Below are 17,377 nucleotides of genomic sequence, written 5' to 3' on the forward strand. Positions count from 1 at the left end.
TGAATCACATAAAACAGGGGTCTCAAACTCGCAGCCTGCGGACCGTTTGCGGCCTTCCGCACAACATTCTGTGGCCCGCGGCTGGCCTTCAAATATCGCAGTATTTGCGATTATTCGCTTACCGAATAATCACAATAAAAAAAGCATTAGTAAGAAAAAAATCTCACTAAACATTCACATTCCCCGAGCAGTTCCGTTCGGGGTATGCAAATGTTTAATGCGATTTTTTATTGCAAATATTCGGTAAGCGAAATCCCTTATGCGGCCCTGCCTCACCCCGATTTTGCCTCCTGCGGCCCCTAGGTAAATTGAGTTTGAGACCCCTGACATAGAACTTTTAGATCCTCAATTAATACCTATCTATGCAAGTTTGAGAAATATTCTAAGATATTTAGGGAGTTTTCAAAGTATACCTATTAGTCTAGTAATTATGATGCCAGTCCATCTCAAATGAACTTAAAAAAACGTAATGTCGGGGCCGGGCAGTGGTGCTAGAGGTAAGGTGCCTGCCTTGCCTGCGCTAGCCTTGGATGGACCGCGGTTCGATCCCCCGGCGTCCCATATGGTCCCCCCCAAGCGTCACCGGGTGTGGCCCAAAAACCAAAAAAAAAAAAAAAAAAAAAAAGTAATGTCACAGGATACTAAGACAAAATTTTAAGTTATTTACTCAATATTTCAAATTGGAGAAACTTGAAATATCACTATAGATATAAAAAACCAACTTATTACTATATGTATTTGCCATATATGCAATTGCTACTCAGCCTTCATCAGCTATAACTGTAGTCAAATGGCACAAGTCTCTGATATTAAACTTCAGTATCAATTGACTATTATTTCATTACTTATTAATAAAACCAATGGCTACCTTAGAGTCAACTTTGTGCAACATATTGTTTGGAAAAATTAGGAATCAGGGATGTAAAAGCAATATTTTATAGGTAGCACACTTGGTGCACCTTGAGATCTTGTCTACATGCAAAGTTACAATTAATTCAACCTAAAAATAAAGACGATTGGGCCTGCAGAGGTTAGGTCATTTGCTTAGCATGCATCAGCCCAAGTTTAATTCCTGAATTTACATTCTCCCAAGAATTGCTGAGTGCATCCTGGAGGTTCTGAACACTGCAGGGCTGGCCCAAGTATCCCTGGCACTACAGGGCCCTTGAAATGCCCTTCCCAGTTAGCTGGGAATTGCTGATGCATCTAGCTCCCTTGGCTGAGAGCCACCATCTGGCTCCCAATGGCCTTCTGAGCACTGCTTGGGAGCCTTCCCTCCAACAACTATAATGAAACAGGACCTTTATGATTGGAAAGACAGAACAGAAATTAAGGTACTTGAATGGCTTGTGGCTAAACCTCAGTTCAATCCACAGTACTCTATGGCTAAAGCAGGGAGGGAGTAGTCCCTGAGAATCATTGTATATGGCCTCTAGGCCCTAGAGTCTCAGTGACCGCCCCCCCCCCCCCAAGTTCAAAATTAGGATTTTATTTCAGCTGAACAACGTATTAGCTTTCTGGGTTGCCACAAAGAAGAACAAACATGTAGGTTTCATGGGTGGCACCTGAATTTTCCATTTAACTATTTTGCTTTTATAAATCCATTAGTCCAGAAATCCTTACTCATAAGAGGCCCAACTCCACAGTTCCTGCAGAAAACTGATATAACAGGAAAGATCAGCTTTTTAAGCACACAGATCAACTTGGATGCAGCACTGGACAAAGCAAGCCCCCTGTGTCAATTACACTTGGAACTGTCTGAGCAGAAAGAGAAAAGCAGAACTCTACCATGGAAACAGGAGCCAAGATTCATTAGGTTGAGTTTGGACTAAAAATCTTAAAACAAGAAAAAGTGGTATGTGAGCAGAGTTTTCATTGTTACATCCAAGGCTTTTAATAGTGTTGTCTGGAGTAGAGGAGTGCAAAAAAGTCCACCTAGCCAAAACTTGTACTGTTTTGAACAAAGCATAGGTAATTAGCCAAAAATTCCCAATAAACGATCATAAAAATATATCTGCCCTTTTCCTTTGGGAATGTAGGCGGGAAAATAACTGGCAGTCATGTGTTTGGCATTTGTCTTAAGTTTAATGTTTAAAAAGAAAATAAGAAATCAACAGCAAATACATATATTACTACCAATAGTCAAACCTAGAAGCTTAAAAATGCACTACTAGCAGCCTAAAAACAAGACCACATAAAATCTAGGATTCACAGTTTGGAAGAAATTTGGCACTTAGAGAACAGAATTTCCAAATGTATAGAATGCTATTCCTCAATTGTGCTATAGTGAAGAAGACAAGGGCCCTTTCAGAGAATTGAGAACTGAGGAACAGGACAGGGCACAAAGTTGACAAGATGTCTTCACCAGTCTTCACCTCATTGTCAAAGAAATGCAGAGATTATCAATCAGAGATTATCGATCTTTTAAAGATAAAAATGTGAACATGGAAAAGACAATAGTATGATTGAGCTGTGACAAGTATCACAGGAAGGGGAAAAGGATGGTTTTGGGTAATACAACCAAAAGTCCAAACCCACAAATCCCGCAAACACAAAAATATAATACAAGGACCTGAGTATCCACCAGTGCTCAAGATGCATATCCTAAGGGACCACAGCCCCTGGTTCAAATATGGAAAGGATTGAACAAGCTAAAACATGACTCAAGATCAATCAGTGTCTCAAAGCCTAAGTTTTACCTAACAGGGCTTAAACATCAGAAACATAAAGGTATTGTTTTGGATTAGCAATGTTCTTCTGAAGAACAAAATGCCTAAGACTCTGCACTCTGCTCTTCAGAGTCCAATAACCTGTAGGAATTTCTTTTCCACCGTTTACTGATTCTTTAATAACCCTACATATAGACAAAATAAATCTCTAATGCTGCCCAACCCTCTACTAAAAATGACCATACCTCAAAGCACAGAGCATGGCCCCAACAATAAACCAGGGCTCCTGACTTCAGTTGAGTGTTCTCTACGGAGTCAATACTCACCATTTACCATCATTAATAGGTTCTTAGCAACTAATTGGAGCAAATGACATATACTGAAACCAAGTCCTTGAATAAAACTGAATTGTTCGATTTGGATCTGAATTTTTTCTTTTCTTCTGGCAATAGAACATTGAAGGAATAAAGTTCTTCTAGGACTCATTATATCCCGTTATACAGAGTGTAGTTCACAGACAGTAGCAGGGCATCATTTTGGGCAAGTCATAGGCACTATACAGTTTGAGGCACACTGTGCAACACTGTGCAGCTTCTCTATGGTAATAATTATGTCTGGATATAGAGCCCCAACTTCTCTCACCTATGCAGCCTTCTTCATCCATAAAGGTTTTAGATTTCAGCACCCTCCTTCGCTTTCTTCTACTTTCTCCACTTGAGCTCTAGAAAATCAGAAGATACAACATTAAGCTGATCAATAAAGCTGTAGAAAAATATCATAAAGGGCTGGAGTGATAGTACAGTATATAAGACACTTGTCTTATTCATGAACAACTCGTGTTTGATCCCATATACAACCTCTGATCCACTAAGCATCACCAGAAGTAATTCCTGAGCCGGGAGCACTACTGGATGTGAGCCCCTAAAGTAAAAATGTTTTAAAAAGGTAGAAAAAAAGATAAATAGGGGCCAGAGAGATAGCACAGCAGCATTTGCCTTGCAAGCAGCCAAGGATCTAAGGTGGTTGGTTCAAATCCCGGCGTCCCATATGGTCCTTCATGCCTGCCAGGAGTGATTTCTGAGCAGATAGCGAGGAGTAACCCCTGAGCACCACTGGGTGTGGCCCAAAAACCAAAAAAAAAAAAAAAAAAAAAAGAGAGAGATAAATAACAAATGGTTTCTGATTCTTAACCATCACCCTTCAATAGCCCATTGTGATAAAAATTTGAATGAGGGGCCGGAGTGATAGCACAGCGTAGGAGCTGATCCAGGACAGAACTGGGTTCAATCCCCGGCATCCCATATGGTCCCTCAAGCCAGGAGCGATTTCTGAGCACATAGCCAGGAGTAACCCCTGAGTGTCACTGGGTGACCAGAAAAAGGTTGAATGATAGGGAAGTAGTCCTACCACACTGACAAGCTGTAAGTACAGGCTTGATGTTTCACTGTTTATGAGGGGAAAGTAATCGACTGAACAATTTTTTAGTCAGTCAATAAACCTATTCTGTGCTACAAGCACCATAGTTAAAAGGTGGTACCATAAGAATGTTTGTGGAGAAAGATAAAATAGACCACTGTTGTTTGTTGAAATGACTGGAAGGGAGGGCTATAGCAGCAACAGTTATGGGAGCATAATCAAAATCACAGGGTTCAAAATCACATGGAGGTTTCTGGGGTACAGGCCCTCACTGCAGACAGCTGCCACTTCAGCCCTACATGTCACCCATTTCATTTTGCCTTTAAAGGTTATTAACTATAATACCTATTTCTGGTCATCACCAATAGTCATTCTTACTTCCTCTTCAGCAAATGAGGAAATCAGTGCAACATTTAAATGACAGTCTTAGTCTTAATACAATGAATTCAGGAAAATAATCAAGTAGGGAGAAGAATCAGTACTTTTCCCCCCACTCTTTATTATCTATACTAGTAGATAGGTAGAAACAAGACACAGCTGAAGATCAAAACTAGATTTGCCCATTGGTTGCCAGCCTTTTTTCACCTCATTTGTTTGCTTTTCACAGAAGAACTACAAAATTAAGTTGTTCTGCAACTTCATAAACATTGCTCTCACATAGACATCATTTTGCACAATTCTTTTTTTGTTGTTCATTATCTTTGTTCTGTTGACCTCTATTACTGAGAAATGCCCTTTTTCTTCTTCACCTTCTTTCTTTTGGCCTCTTTTTCTCCTGATAATAGTCCCATCATGAGTGTTTCGCTTTTTATACTGTCATCTAAATGTAGTTATTTTACAAAGGTTTCATATTCAAATAATATCACATTGGATGTATAACTTTCAGAATGTATTTTTTTGCAGGGATACAGGTGCTCAATGTACTAATTCCTTTTTGGATTGATGTTTTTATTTTTTTTTTTTATTTTTTTTTTTTTTTGTGGTTTTTGGGTCACACCCGGCAGTGCTCAGGGGTTATTCCTGGCTCCAGGCTCAGAAATTGCTCCTGGCAGGCACGGGAGGACCATATATGGGACGCCGGGATTCGAACCGATGACCTCCTGCATGAGAGGCAAACGCCTTACCTCCATGCTATCTCTCCGGCCCAGATGTTTTTATTTTTAATAAAATCTTTATTTAAGGGGACCGGAGAGATAGCATGGAGGTAAGGCGTCTGCCTTGCATGCAGAAGGACAATGGTTCGAATCCTGGCACCCCATATGGTCCCCTGAGCCTGCCAGGAACAATTTCTTTTTTGTTTTTTTTTTGGTTTTTGGGCCATACCCAGTGGTGCTCAGGGGTTACTCCTGGCTGTCTGCTCAGAAATAGCTCCTGGCAGGCATGGGGGACCATATGGGACACCAGGATTTGAACCAACCACCTTTGGTCCTGGATCGGCTGCTTGCAAGGCAAACGCTGCTGTGCTATCTCTCCGGGCCCCAGGAGCAATTTCTGAGCATACAGGAGTAACCCCTGAGCGCTGCCAGGTGTGACCCCCAAAAAACAACAACAACAACAAAAATCTTTATTTAAGGACCATGATTTTTTTTTTGGTTTTAAATATGCAGTTTATTTTTTGTTTTTTTTTTGTTTGTTTTTGTTTTTGTTTTTGTTTTGGGGGTCACACCCGGCAGCGCTCAGGGGTTACTCCTGGCTCTACGCTCAGAAATCGCCCCTGGCAGGCAGGGGGGACCATATGGGATGCCGAGATTCGAACCACCATCCTTCTGCATGCAAGGCTCACACCTTACCGCTGTGCTATCTCTCCGGCCCCTAAATATGCAGTTTATTAAGACTATATCAACAGTTTTCTTAGGAATGGCAAAATTTCCATCAGATGATATATTTTCTTCGATTTTTTATTTTTATTGTCTTCCTTGTTATATATTAATGTTTAGATTATGTAGTTTATTTTCATGGTCTTTTCTTTGTTTTTGGGTCACACCCAGCAGCGCTCAGGGGTTACCCTGGCTCTATGCTCAGAAATCCCTCCTGGCAGACACAGGGGACCATATGGGATGCCGGGATTCGAACCACTGACCTTCTGCATGCAAGGCAAACGCCTTTCCTCTATGCTATCTCTCTGGCCTCTATTTTCATGGTCTTGATCTTCCACAATACTGCATCTGCTCAAAACTTAAGTACTCAAGATCCCTCATCACTGATATAAGGACCATGATTTAACTAGCGTGATTGTAGTAGGATTTCAGTCACAAACAGGAAATTCCCCCTTTACCAGTGCAACATTCCCACTACCAATGACCCCCCCCACCCCCGCTTCCCAGACAGGCAATCTACTTCTCTCATTCTACTTCTCTCACTCATTAAGATTGTCGTGATAGTTGTTAATATAGTTATTTCCCTAACTGCACTCACTACTCTTTGTGGTGAGCTTCTTATTTTGAGTCGGTCCTTCTGGCCCTCATCTCTATTGTCTCTGGGACAATAATGTCCTAAATTTTTCTTAAAACCCATTGATAAGTAAGACTATTCTGTGTCTTTCTCTCTCCCTCTGACTTATTTCACTCAGCATAATAGATTCCATGTACATCCATATATAGGTAAATTTCATGACTTCATCTCTCCTGACACTGCATAATATTCCATTGTGTATATGTACCACAGTTTCTTTAGCCATTCATCTGTTCAAGGGCATCTTGGTTGTTTCCAGAGTCTGGCTATTGTAAATAGCGCTGCAATGAATATAGGTGTGAGGAAGAGATTTTTGATTTTTCAATTGTATTTTTGTGTTCCTAGGGTATACTGTTTTATGCAATTCTAATAGCAGTCCTGACTGAGTATATCATAAAAAGAAAACCTGCTCTCAAGATTCACTCTCACAACTTTCCTGAGAGTATGTTCTACAGCCACAATCTCACTTCAAGTGAGAAGAGTGGGAATGGCATGGCGACCTTTTCTGACCTCAGGGAGAACAGAATGAGATAAGAGCCATATCCTGGCATCTGTGAAACAGCAAGCACACAGAGCACAGGAGTTTTAGGTCCCTGGCTGGTAAGACACAGGGAAAGGCAACCATCTCAGGAAAGCCGTACCTTGATGGCAGGAGCCTCGGGCTCAGTCTTCCCCACTGGTTCTGGAGGTGGAGATGCTGGAGGTGGAGACGGTGACTCAGCATCATAAGCCCTAGGAGAGTCTGGCACAACTGAAAGAATGAAATGAGCTTGGATAAGAACATTATAGCACTGTCTGGTACAAAGCTTCCACTTGCTCTATGAACGTCCACATCTTGCAAAGAATAAGTCTTCAAGTAGTGATCTGCGATAAACCAGGATTCTGCACTTATCTCCACTGATAAACATTAAACGTTAATATATAAAACAAATGTTATACTAAAAAGAACCAAGAAAATCAAGAACTGTTAGAGTTGGAATAGTGCCTTAGGATATCTTCTTAGGAGGCTGGAGAGATAGCATGAAGGTAGGACGATTGCCTTGCATGCAGAAGGATGGGGGTTCAAATCCCAGCATCCCATATGGTCCCCAGAGCCTGCCAGGGGCGATTTCGGAGCATAGAGCCAGGAGTAACCCCTGAGTGCTGCCGGGTGTGACCCCGAAAACAAAGACAAAAACATGGATACCTTCTTAGGAGCCAGAGTGGTGGCACAAGTGGTAGGGCATCTGCCTTGCATGGGCTAATCTAGGATGAACTACGGTTCGATCTCTCGCATCCCATATGGTTCCCCCCACGGCAGGAGTGATTTCTGAGCACATAGCCAAGAGTAACCCCTGAGCATCACTGGGTGAGGTATCTTCTTAGCTAAATTTTATATTATAATAAATATAAGTCAAGGTATGAATTTGTTTTATGAGTATCCAGCAACTGTAGGTGATGCATTTCATCTTCATTATTTTCCTATATCCTCAGAACTTTAAAAGACAAAAATTACTCTCTAGAATTGAGAAAGCAGAGTTCAACTGGTTAACATGTCAGAGTTAGCTACTGGTGCAGGGGATTGGAAAGCAGGGGTGGGGAATGTTCAGCTGCAAAGGCCCATGAGAGAATGGGATCTGGCTCTGGGACACAACAGGATAGAGATGTGTCAGCTGCCTGCAGTCTGTCCGCCTGTAGTGGAGGGCCCACAAATGATGCTATAAATATCCAAATGGCCCTTGGCAGGAAAAAGGTTCTCCACCCCTGGTTTAAACCCAAGTCAGACTGACTCCTCAGCTTTACCATTCAAATTATCCCTGGCTGCTGTACCATTCAGGACCAGACATTTTCTCTTAAGAGCAAATAAATGGAGATAATCCTCAAATTACGCCAGGCCCATGCCAGTCTTCCACAACTATGATCTGAGTATTATTTGTAATCACCTGAGATGTTGGTTAGAAACTTGTCAGTTGATGTTAACAGCAAAATCTTGGGGGCTGGGGTAAAGTCATATTGAAAATGATCCCCATTACACCTCTCACAATTAAGATGTACACAAGTTGAAATCATGTAGGATTTCTAGTTGACTGCCCACTGCTAAGATGACACTGAGAATACCAAGAAAGAACACTTTTAGGAAAAGCAATGCTATGTGCATGGTATCACCTGAGAAGAGAGCTCTACAGAAGAATGCCAACATTTCTGAAACCTTCAAAAGGTGTGGTCTTAGTATGAGGTTCATGAAGGGAGAAGTGAAAATCCTGAGCTGACCTATTGCTTCATCACCAGAGAAGTCCTTGACATAGGACTGAAGAGCTGCTTAGCCTCACCTGCTCCCTGGATCTCCTGGCTATATTCAAACTCTTAGCACTAGTCTTGGATTAAAATTCTCCCAACTGATTTGGTCAGTGTTAAAAATTATGACACTGGAGAACTCAAGGCCAAATGACCTAAAGATGTGAATGTAGAAAAAGAGCCAGGCTGAAACAATAAATAATACACTTCAAGTATGAAATGGGTCCCCAAACTTTATAAATGCTGAGAAGACATAGAAACTATTAACCCTTTTCTAGCTCTGGAGGGTTAGAAATGATAGGGGCTTAAGTAAGAAAAAAGACAAACCACAGAAGCAAACAGAAGATGGAGCTATTAAGAAAGCTGCACTGCAATGTGTCTCAGTGGTTATGAGGGAAGTTTATGCCTTGAAGCCAAAGAAAAGGACTTTTGAGAACTCCTAGTAAAATTGAGGAGCTCTCATTCTATTTCCAAGTCTGTAACCACTTGACTTAACCAAGGAAAACACTGACTCCCAAGGGACCCCCTCAGAGACCCTTACAGCACTGGACAAAATTATTTATCTAGGTACACTGCCCTCATGTATTCTCACACTGCCACCCTGTATCTCCAGAGGCAGTCACATCAATTTCCCTGACACTTTCTTCTTTTTAATAAAGGAAAACAATACTTCTCTGAGAAATTTTGAAGGGGGAGTTCTTGAGGTCAAGGAAGGTCAGCCAACCCACCTCTCCTATGCCCTACAAAAAGAAAAATAACCTCTCCTAACAGAAAATTAGAGATTTCAACCAAGCTTTGGAAGACGAAAGAAAATGAACAGGCACAGTCCAACTATCATCATCATCAAACTCTTCTACCTTATTTTTTGAGACTGTGTATATGTACTATTTTGTTCAATTGTTTTAGTTTATAAGACTACTACTACTAATTGTTTCAAATGAATTTAATTCCAATATCAATTTAAAACATTTAATAAAAGATAATTAAAAGAAAATAATGAAAATTTCAAATTTCATAACCAATTACTCTAACGGCCCTATAAAAATCCCTACAGTTCAGGCCCAGAAAGATAGCATAGCAGGTAGGGCATTTGCCTTGCACATGGTTGACCCGGGTTAGATCCTTGACATTCCATATGGCCCTCCGAGCCTGTCAGAAGTAATTCCTGAGTGCAGAGATAGGAGGAACATGAGAACCTCCAGATATGGCCAAAAACAACACCAAATAAAATCCTTAAGAATTCAAAGAGATCAGTGGCGTTTGCCTTGCAAGCAGCCGATCCAGGACCAAAAGGTGGTTGGTTCGAATCCCGGTGTCTCATATGGTCTCCCGTGCCTGCCAGGAGCTATTTCTGAGCAGACAGCCAGGAGTAACCCCTGAGCACCACCGGGTGTGACCCAAAAAACCAATAAAAAAAAAAAGAATTCAAAGAGATTAAAACAACAACAAACAAATACCTACCCACATTTATAACAGAGTCCATTCTACTTACCTAAATATTATCAATGTCAGATAGGCTCCTTTAAAAAAAATTTTTTTTGGTCACACCCAGCACTGCCCAGGGGTTACTTCTGGCTCCACACTCAGAAATTGCTCCTTGCAGGCTCGGGGGACCATATGGGATGCCGGGATTCGAACCAATGACCTTCTGCATGAAAGGCAAATGCCTTACCTCCATGCTCTCTCTCTGGCCCCTCAAAATATTTTTAATGACATATTTATGATAAATTTTTTTCGTTTTTGTTTTTGGGTCATACCCAGCAGCGCTCAGGGGTTACTCCTGGCTCTGCACTCAGAACTCACCCCTGGCAATCTCAGGGGATCATATGGGATGCCGGGATTCAAACCACCATCCATCTGTGTGCAAGGCAAATGCCCTACCACTGTGCTATCTCTCCAGCCCCTGTTTATGAACTTTGGATATACTAGGGTATTTTCAACATTTGTCATGTATCAGTAGTTCTTTAGATCAAATATAATGAAGTGGTGAATAATCACTTGTCTCAGGTAAGCAACCTTTGTTAGGGCTAAATAAGAAATTTGTAAATTTCAGGAATCCAACTATAAAAATACTATTTTTAAGTGTTTTCAGACACAAATGGGTAATTAGAGTTCCTGGAAATCATTCATAGCTTCCTAGAAAAATTGTTTTTTACTAATAAGAAATTTGCAAAGACAAAATGTTAGCAAAGACTCACATATTGGTTGCTATTCTTTGTTCCTATCAGTGTAGATATAACTCTAAAACTATTTCTTTCTGTGTCTGAGCATGGTCTACAGAATTGCTAAAGCTGCTGGGAGAGAGGAGAAATGCTCCCCTAAATAGAGTTAAAGACATAAGGTCTTTTTGACAATATAGCTACTTAAGAGATGAGGAATCAAAGGTTGAAGAAGTAATCTGTCTCAAGCCACACAGTAAGTGGTAGAGGTTAGATTTACACAGTGGTTATCCACCACAAGTCTGCAGGAATGAAAGGTTGAAAACCACGGACTCAAACTCAGGTTAGTCTGACTCCAAAATCTCTGCCATTTCCTCCTCTTCTGTTGCTCATCTACTGACTACTGGCTGAAGACAGCATACTGAGTTAATAGCACATATTCAATGTAACAGAAATAAAATAATAATAGGTTTAGAGGCTGTGTGAAGTTTAAAATAAAATCCTACTGGCTCGGAGACAAAGAAGAAATTTGGGAATAAAATGGCAAACATTTCTGAATTCAGTCAGCCAAAAATTATCTTTGCCAGGGGGAATAAAAATCTTAGCTCCTGCTCTTTATCATCTGTTATTAAAGGTTGTCCACCTCTATCACATTACTTCTCCTTTCCAAATGAAATAACTTCACTCATATTTCGAATCACCCATGGGTATTATTTTTGTAGAGTAAGGGCCAACAGTACAGAGAAAATTTCAGAATTATGTAATGAGGACCCAATCAACCACACTAATTCCTTGACTTAGAGCTGGCTCCTTTACTAATATTAGAAAATCTAACTAACTCTTGCATGTGCCTATGTTGGGAATCTCGTGTGTGTGTACGCTGGTGTTATTGAAGTTCAAAAGCAGACTCTCAGGGACCAGAGATATATAGCACAGCCGTAGGGTGTTTGCCTTGCATTCAGCTGACCCAGACGAACCTGGGTTTGATCTCTGGCATCCCATATGGTCCCACGAGCCTACTAGGGGCAATTTCTGAGCACAGAGCCAGGAGTAACCCCTGAGTGCCGCCGGATGTGGCCCCAAAACAAAACAACATCAGACTTTCAAATAGGCAAGTCAAGTGCCCTATCACTGAGCTTCAGTGCTGGGTCTAGTTTGATTATATTATGAAGAGAGCTTCAAAAAATTTTTTTATAATCTTCTCCAAGTGCTTTTTCCAATCAGAACTAAGGAAGATTGGTCCATTTAGCACATATTATTCATTTACTCAATACTTTTTCTGGGAATCTGCTTCTATTTCCTCAATTCTTAACAGGTCAGGATTTTCCTTGATGTTCTTGTTTCATCCATACACAAAGGAATCTTTCTTTGTTTAGTCTTGGTCAAAGGATTTTGATAAATGACATAAAACAAATATATGCCTTTGCTGTAGGATGGTCAAAATGTCCATTCCTCCCCAAATGACCCCAGGAAATAATTAAAAGATATAGGAGCACCTCTATAGGACAGCAGATTGGAAAGTTTAATATCTGAGAATGCCTGGGAGGATCTAAATCCCTAGAAGAGTGTCAACTTCCTTGGAAAAAAAAAAACAAACTTCTTACGTCTTTTCATTTATTTTGCACCTGAACTCTGTATAAATATAATTTTCACCTCCTTGTAAAATTGATCTGATGCTCTTTCTTTGAGGGAACTCCCTACCACTGTCTGGTAAGAATAGACTAGCTTAGTTTGGTGCTTCCTGGGGGGTTTGCTTTCATTATTCTTTCATCTCTTTTACCATCTATTTACTTTTGTCTATACATTTTTATGTGATGCTGAATTTCTTCTGACTAGTGTCCCCTCTCCGCCACTAAGAGCTAACATATTTTTGACCCACTGTGGCATGAATTCACCAAGAACTGATGGTAAGAGCATGACTCTTTCCGATTATTTTTCTCAAAAAACAGGCTTTCCAAGACAGAATTCATCTGGTATAAGATTAGTTCATCCTGAATAATAACCTTTTCTTTAGCCTCTTAACTTCTTTTGTTGTTGCTGTGCTGGAGCCACACCCAGTGGTACTTAGAGCTTACTCCTGGTGGTATTCAAGGGATCAAACGGGGTGTTGGGAATTAAACTTGGGTCAGCCATTCGCAAAGCAAGAGTCTTATACACTATACCATCGAGCTGGCCCCTGCCTCTTTATTTTCTGTGACTTGGGAAGAGATCTGGGCTCTTGAAGACTTGGTATTCTTTCTAAAGGTATATTCATTGTGAGAATTTTTCTATTCCTCTGCCTTCTTGTCTACATAAGGGCTAAAAACCTAAAACTATGTTTTATTTCCTATTAACAAAGATACCACGGATTCTCTATCTAGCATGGTTTTACATATGTAGAATGAAAACAACCAGACCTTCAATGACTACATTACTATAACTTTTTTTTTTTTTTTTTTTTGGTTTTTGGGCCACACCCGTTTGACGCTCAGGGGTTACTCCTGGCTATGTGCTCAGAAATCACCCCTGGCATGGGGGGACCATATGGGACGCCGGGGGATTGAACCGCGGTCCTTCCTTGGCTAGCGCTTGCAAGGCAGACACCTTACCTCCAGCGCCACCTACCCGGCCCCATACATTACTATAACTTTTAAGATTCATGTGAAAGTAGCCAAAGAAATGTTCCAATTTAAAAAAAAAAAAAAAAAAAGAAAGAAAAGGTCTCTGGGGCCAGAGTGATAGTACATGGGTAGAGCATTTGCCTTGCATGTGGCCGACCTGGTTTTGATTCCCTGCATCCCATATGGTCCCCGAGCACTACCAGGTGTGGCCCTAAAACCAAAACCCCTAAAAAATTAAAAGGTCTTTAATAAAACACATTAGTTGATTTTTTTCATGTTTGTTGTTTTGGCAAATTATAAAAAAATTATGGTTTGGGGGGCTGGAGAGATAGCATGGAGGTAAGGCGTTTGCCTTTCATGCAAGAGGTCATCGGTTCGAATCCCAGCGTCCCATATGGTCCCCCGTGCCTGCCAGGAGCAATTTCTGAGCATGGAGCCAGGAGTAACCCTGAGCACTGCCGGGTGTGACCCAAAAACCACAAAAAAAAAAATTATGGTTTGGGTCGAAAGGTTTGAGTAGCTTTTAAACAGAAACAGGTGTTCTATGTCCCTCAATGTGGGATTACTAGAATCACTGTGACCCATAATAAATTACATATGAGCTTCTCAAGCATCCTAAGAACTAAACCCGAACATACTGAATACATCACCCCTAAATTCCTATAATGATGCCTCCTAAATGCCATAGTGCTTAAAAGTAGGGTTTGGGGAAGATAATTACATCCTGAGCATAGAACCCTCATTGAAGAGATTCGTGCCTCCATAAAAGAGAAGAGAGACTATTTCTTTTTTTTTCTTTTTTTTTTTGGTTTTTGGTTTTTGGCTTTTGGTTCACACCCGGCAGCGCTCAGGAGTTACTCCTAGCTTCATGTCCAGAAATCGCTCCTGGCAGGCTCAGGAGACCATATGGGATGCCGGGATTCGAACCGATGACCTTCTGCATGAAAGGCAAACGCCTTACCTCCATGCTATCTCTCCTGCCCAAGAGAGACAATTTCTATATCACATGAAGCTAAAGCAATGAATAATCTCTGTAAACCGGAAAAGAGGTCTCTCCAGAAAATGAATCAAGTGCAATCAAATCAAGCCTTAATTTCAGAATTCTCAAACTGAAACTAAAAAATTAATTTTTGTTGTTAAATCACTTGCCGGTGGTATTTTTGTCAGAGTAGCCTGAACTACGTGAGCCACTACTATACTGAAAGCAATGTCTACCTTCATCTTCACTGCTATCTGTCTCAGGAAGTTTGATTCTTCTCCTCTTTTTCTTCTTGTTTTCAGTTTCCTTTTCATCATCGAACAATTCCACTCGCTTCCCCCTATTGCCAGACAGAAATAATTAAGCACGTTACACAAAATGAAACCACAAGAATTCAAATGCTCCTATAAAGTCTTGCTTATCACTGAGTCTTAATTCCAGTAGTCTAGAAGAACAGCAAAGAGTCTTTTGAAGGATTCTGCTGGTTGGCTACACCTAGCTTACCTTAAGGCATGACCAGAATCAAAGTTGTTCTAGCAGTGGGGTTAAAAAATAAAGTTGTTCTAGTTTATAAGATATTCTTGAAAGTACTACAAGGTTATCTTTTCAAACTTCTTATTTGTCAGGAGTGGGCTAGCTGGGTTACTGCTCAGGTATTAATCCTGGCTGTGTGGTGGACATGCAGGGCTGAGAATAGAATGTGGTCTTCCCATATGCAAAGCATGTACTCGGGTCTTTAAGCTATCTCTCCAGTCTAAATTTTTATCAAAATTTTCAAAATAGTTATACAATCCCTTTCAGAACAGAGGAAATTATTTGTTTTGTTTGTTTGTTTGTTTTGGGGTCATACCCGGCGGCACTGAGGGGTTACTCCTGGCTCTTAGCTCGGGAAATCGCTCCTGACAGGCTCGGGGGACTGTATGGGATGGCAGGATTCGAACCACTGACCTTCTGCATGCAAAGCAAACACCTTACCTCCATGCTATCTCTCCTGCCCCAGGAAATTATTTCTAGCTAATTTTATGAAGTCGATATACCTTTGATACTAAAATAGTGTCAGAAAATGATTTAAATCAGGGGTCTCAAACTCAATTTACCTGGGGGCAGAAGGAGGCAAAGTTGGGGTGATCCTTGAGTGCAAAGTCAGTAGTAAGCCTTGAACATTGGGGAGTGTGACCCAAACAAGTAAAACAAAACAAAACAAAGATTCCTCTAGGGCAGGGCCACAAAATGTTGTACGGAGGGCCACAAATGGCCCACGGGCCGCAATTTTGAGACCCCTGAATTCTAAACCTTCACAAGTATATCTAAAAAGAATCCTTACACTGTTAATAAAATCTAGCATTATTTATTTATTTATTTATTATTATTTATTTATCATGACCAAGTAAATTTATTCTAAAAATGCAAGGCTGGCCATGTGAAAACTAATCATTGTCATTTACTACATCAGTAGAAACACAATATGGTCTGCTCAATGACTTCAGAAAACAAGCAGCCGTCACAATTCAACATCTTTTAACAAATTACAAACAGAAAAGAATTCTTCCATCTGGTAAAGGGCATCTACTAAAAACATACAGGTAAGATGATATTTGATGATAATATATCAAGCACATTCTGGCCACCAACCACAAGTTGATAACCTCAAACAATGGGCAAAGATGCTGCAGTCCAACTGTATCACAGGTTCTTGGGAGATGAGCCTTGCCACCCTAAAACATTAGCTTTTGTTACTGTTTTTCCACAAGAGGAGCCCCAATGTTGCCACAAAATTCAAGTATTTCTGGGCCTATCAGTACTGACAGTGTCCTTTAGAATTTCTTTCAACAGAGTAATACCAACCAACTATGAGGTAGTGTCTCAGATTCCTGGATCCATTTTTAACAGCTTGTGTGCTTTTTATTTTCTTTTCTAATTACATTTTACCACTTGAAAAATAAACTCATTGATATAAAAAGAAAACAAAGAACTTTTTCTCTCAAATTTGACAGGAAACAGGAACCCCTCACTTGGCAATTTGAGGTGAAAAGTAGACAGACATATAATCAGGCACATTTATGCCATGTCCACAAATTTAAAACCAAGTAAAGGAGAAAAGACAATCAATTTAGATCACCAGGGACCCCCAAAACTAGCTACGGGCTCTAAATCCTCTAAACTGGCTGACTCCACCGCTGTACTTGAGCAGATAAACTAGTGGGTTTTTTTTCTGGGTTATGGAGCAATATCACCAAGGCAATGAGTAGGATTTAGAACTCAACTGAGAACTGCCTGCTGTCAATAAGCCCAAACAGACCTTCTCAACCCCAGCAGAGACACACTTCCCCCACAGGCGACAAAATTTTCCTACCTTTTTTTTTCCTTCTGCAGCATCTTAACAGGCTCTGCCTTTTTGCTGGGTTTGTTCAGACCTGCAGGGGCTGCCAGCTTTGGTTCAGTGACAGACTCTGGAGGTGGGTCCACTATTTTCTCTTCTTTCACTGCTTGTTCTGAGTCCAAACTGACTTTAAGTTTACCTATTAAATAAAATATAGCAGATCATATATAACTTCATAACACTGTATTCATCTATCATACCTGTGACAATCCACTAGTGCCAGGTAATATGGGAACTAAAGTGATAAAAAAAATAGCCTCTGTCCTAACAGAGCTCATGGTTTAGTCAAAGAACATTTCTTCTTTCTAAATACCATTCTAGCCATAAATTTTCATTTTTGCTTCCTGTTAATTCCTCATTGTATCAAAGCCCCCCAAAAGCCAGATGACAGTAAAAGCAGTACTTAGAAAAAACCTTAACTTGGGGCCGGGTAGGTGGCACTGGAGGTA

The 17,377-nt window shown here is 40.6% G+C and overlaps 1 protein-coding gene across 2 annotated transcripts in view; it reads right to left on the reverse strand.

The window, feature by feature from the left end:
- POLD3 (DNA polymerase delta 3, accessory subunit) overlaps positions 1 to 17,377 on the reverse strand; it is a 58,059-nt gene that overhangs the window by 2,711 nt on the left and 37,971 nt on the right. For both annotated transcript variants that reach the window (XM_049780293.1, XM_049780292.1), the window contains 4 exons: positions 16,902 to 17,067; positions 14,785 to 14,888; positions 7,178 to 7,287; positions 3,312 to 3,390 (listed from right to left, as the gene is read on the reverse strand). In XM_049780293.1, the coding sequence (XP_049636250.1) occupies positions 3,312 to 3,390; positions 7,178 to 7,287; positions 14,785 to 14,888; positions 16,902 to 17,067 (459 nt within the window). The remainder of the gene's footprint in view (positions 1 to 3,311; positions 3,391 to 7,177; positions 7,288 to 14,784; positions 14,889 to 16,901; positions 17,068 to 17,377) is intronic.

Source organism: Suncus etruscus, chromosome 9 (genome assembly GCF_024139225.1).
Source record: "Suncus etruscus isolate mSunEtr1 chromosome 9, mSunEtr1.pri.cur, whole genome shotgun sequence".
Lineage (NCBI taxonomy): Eukaryota > Metazoa > Chordata > Mammalia > Eulipotyphla > Soricidae > Suncus > Suncus etruscus.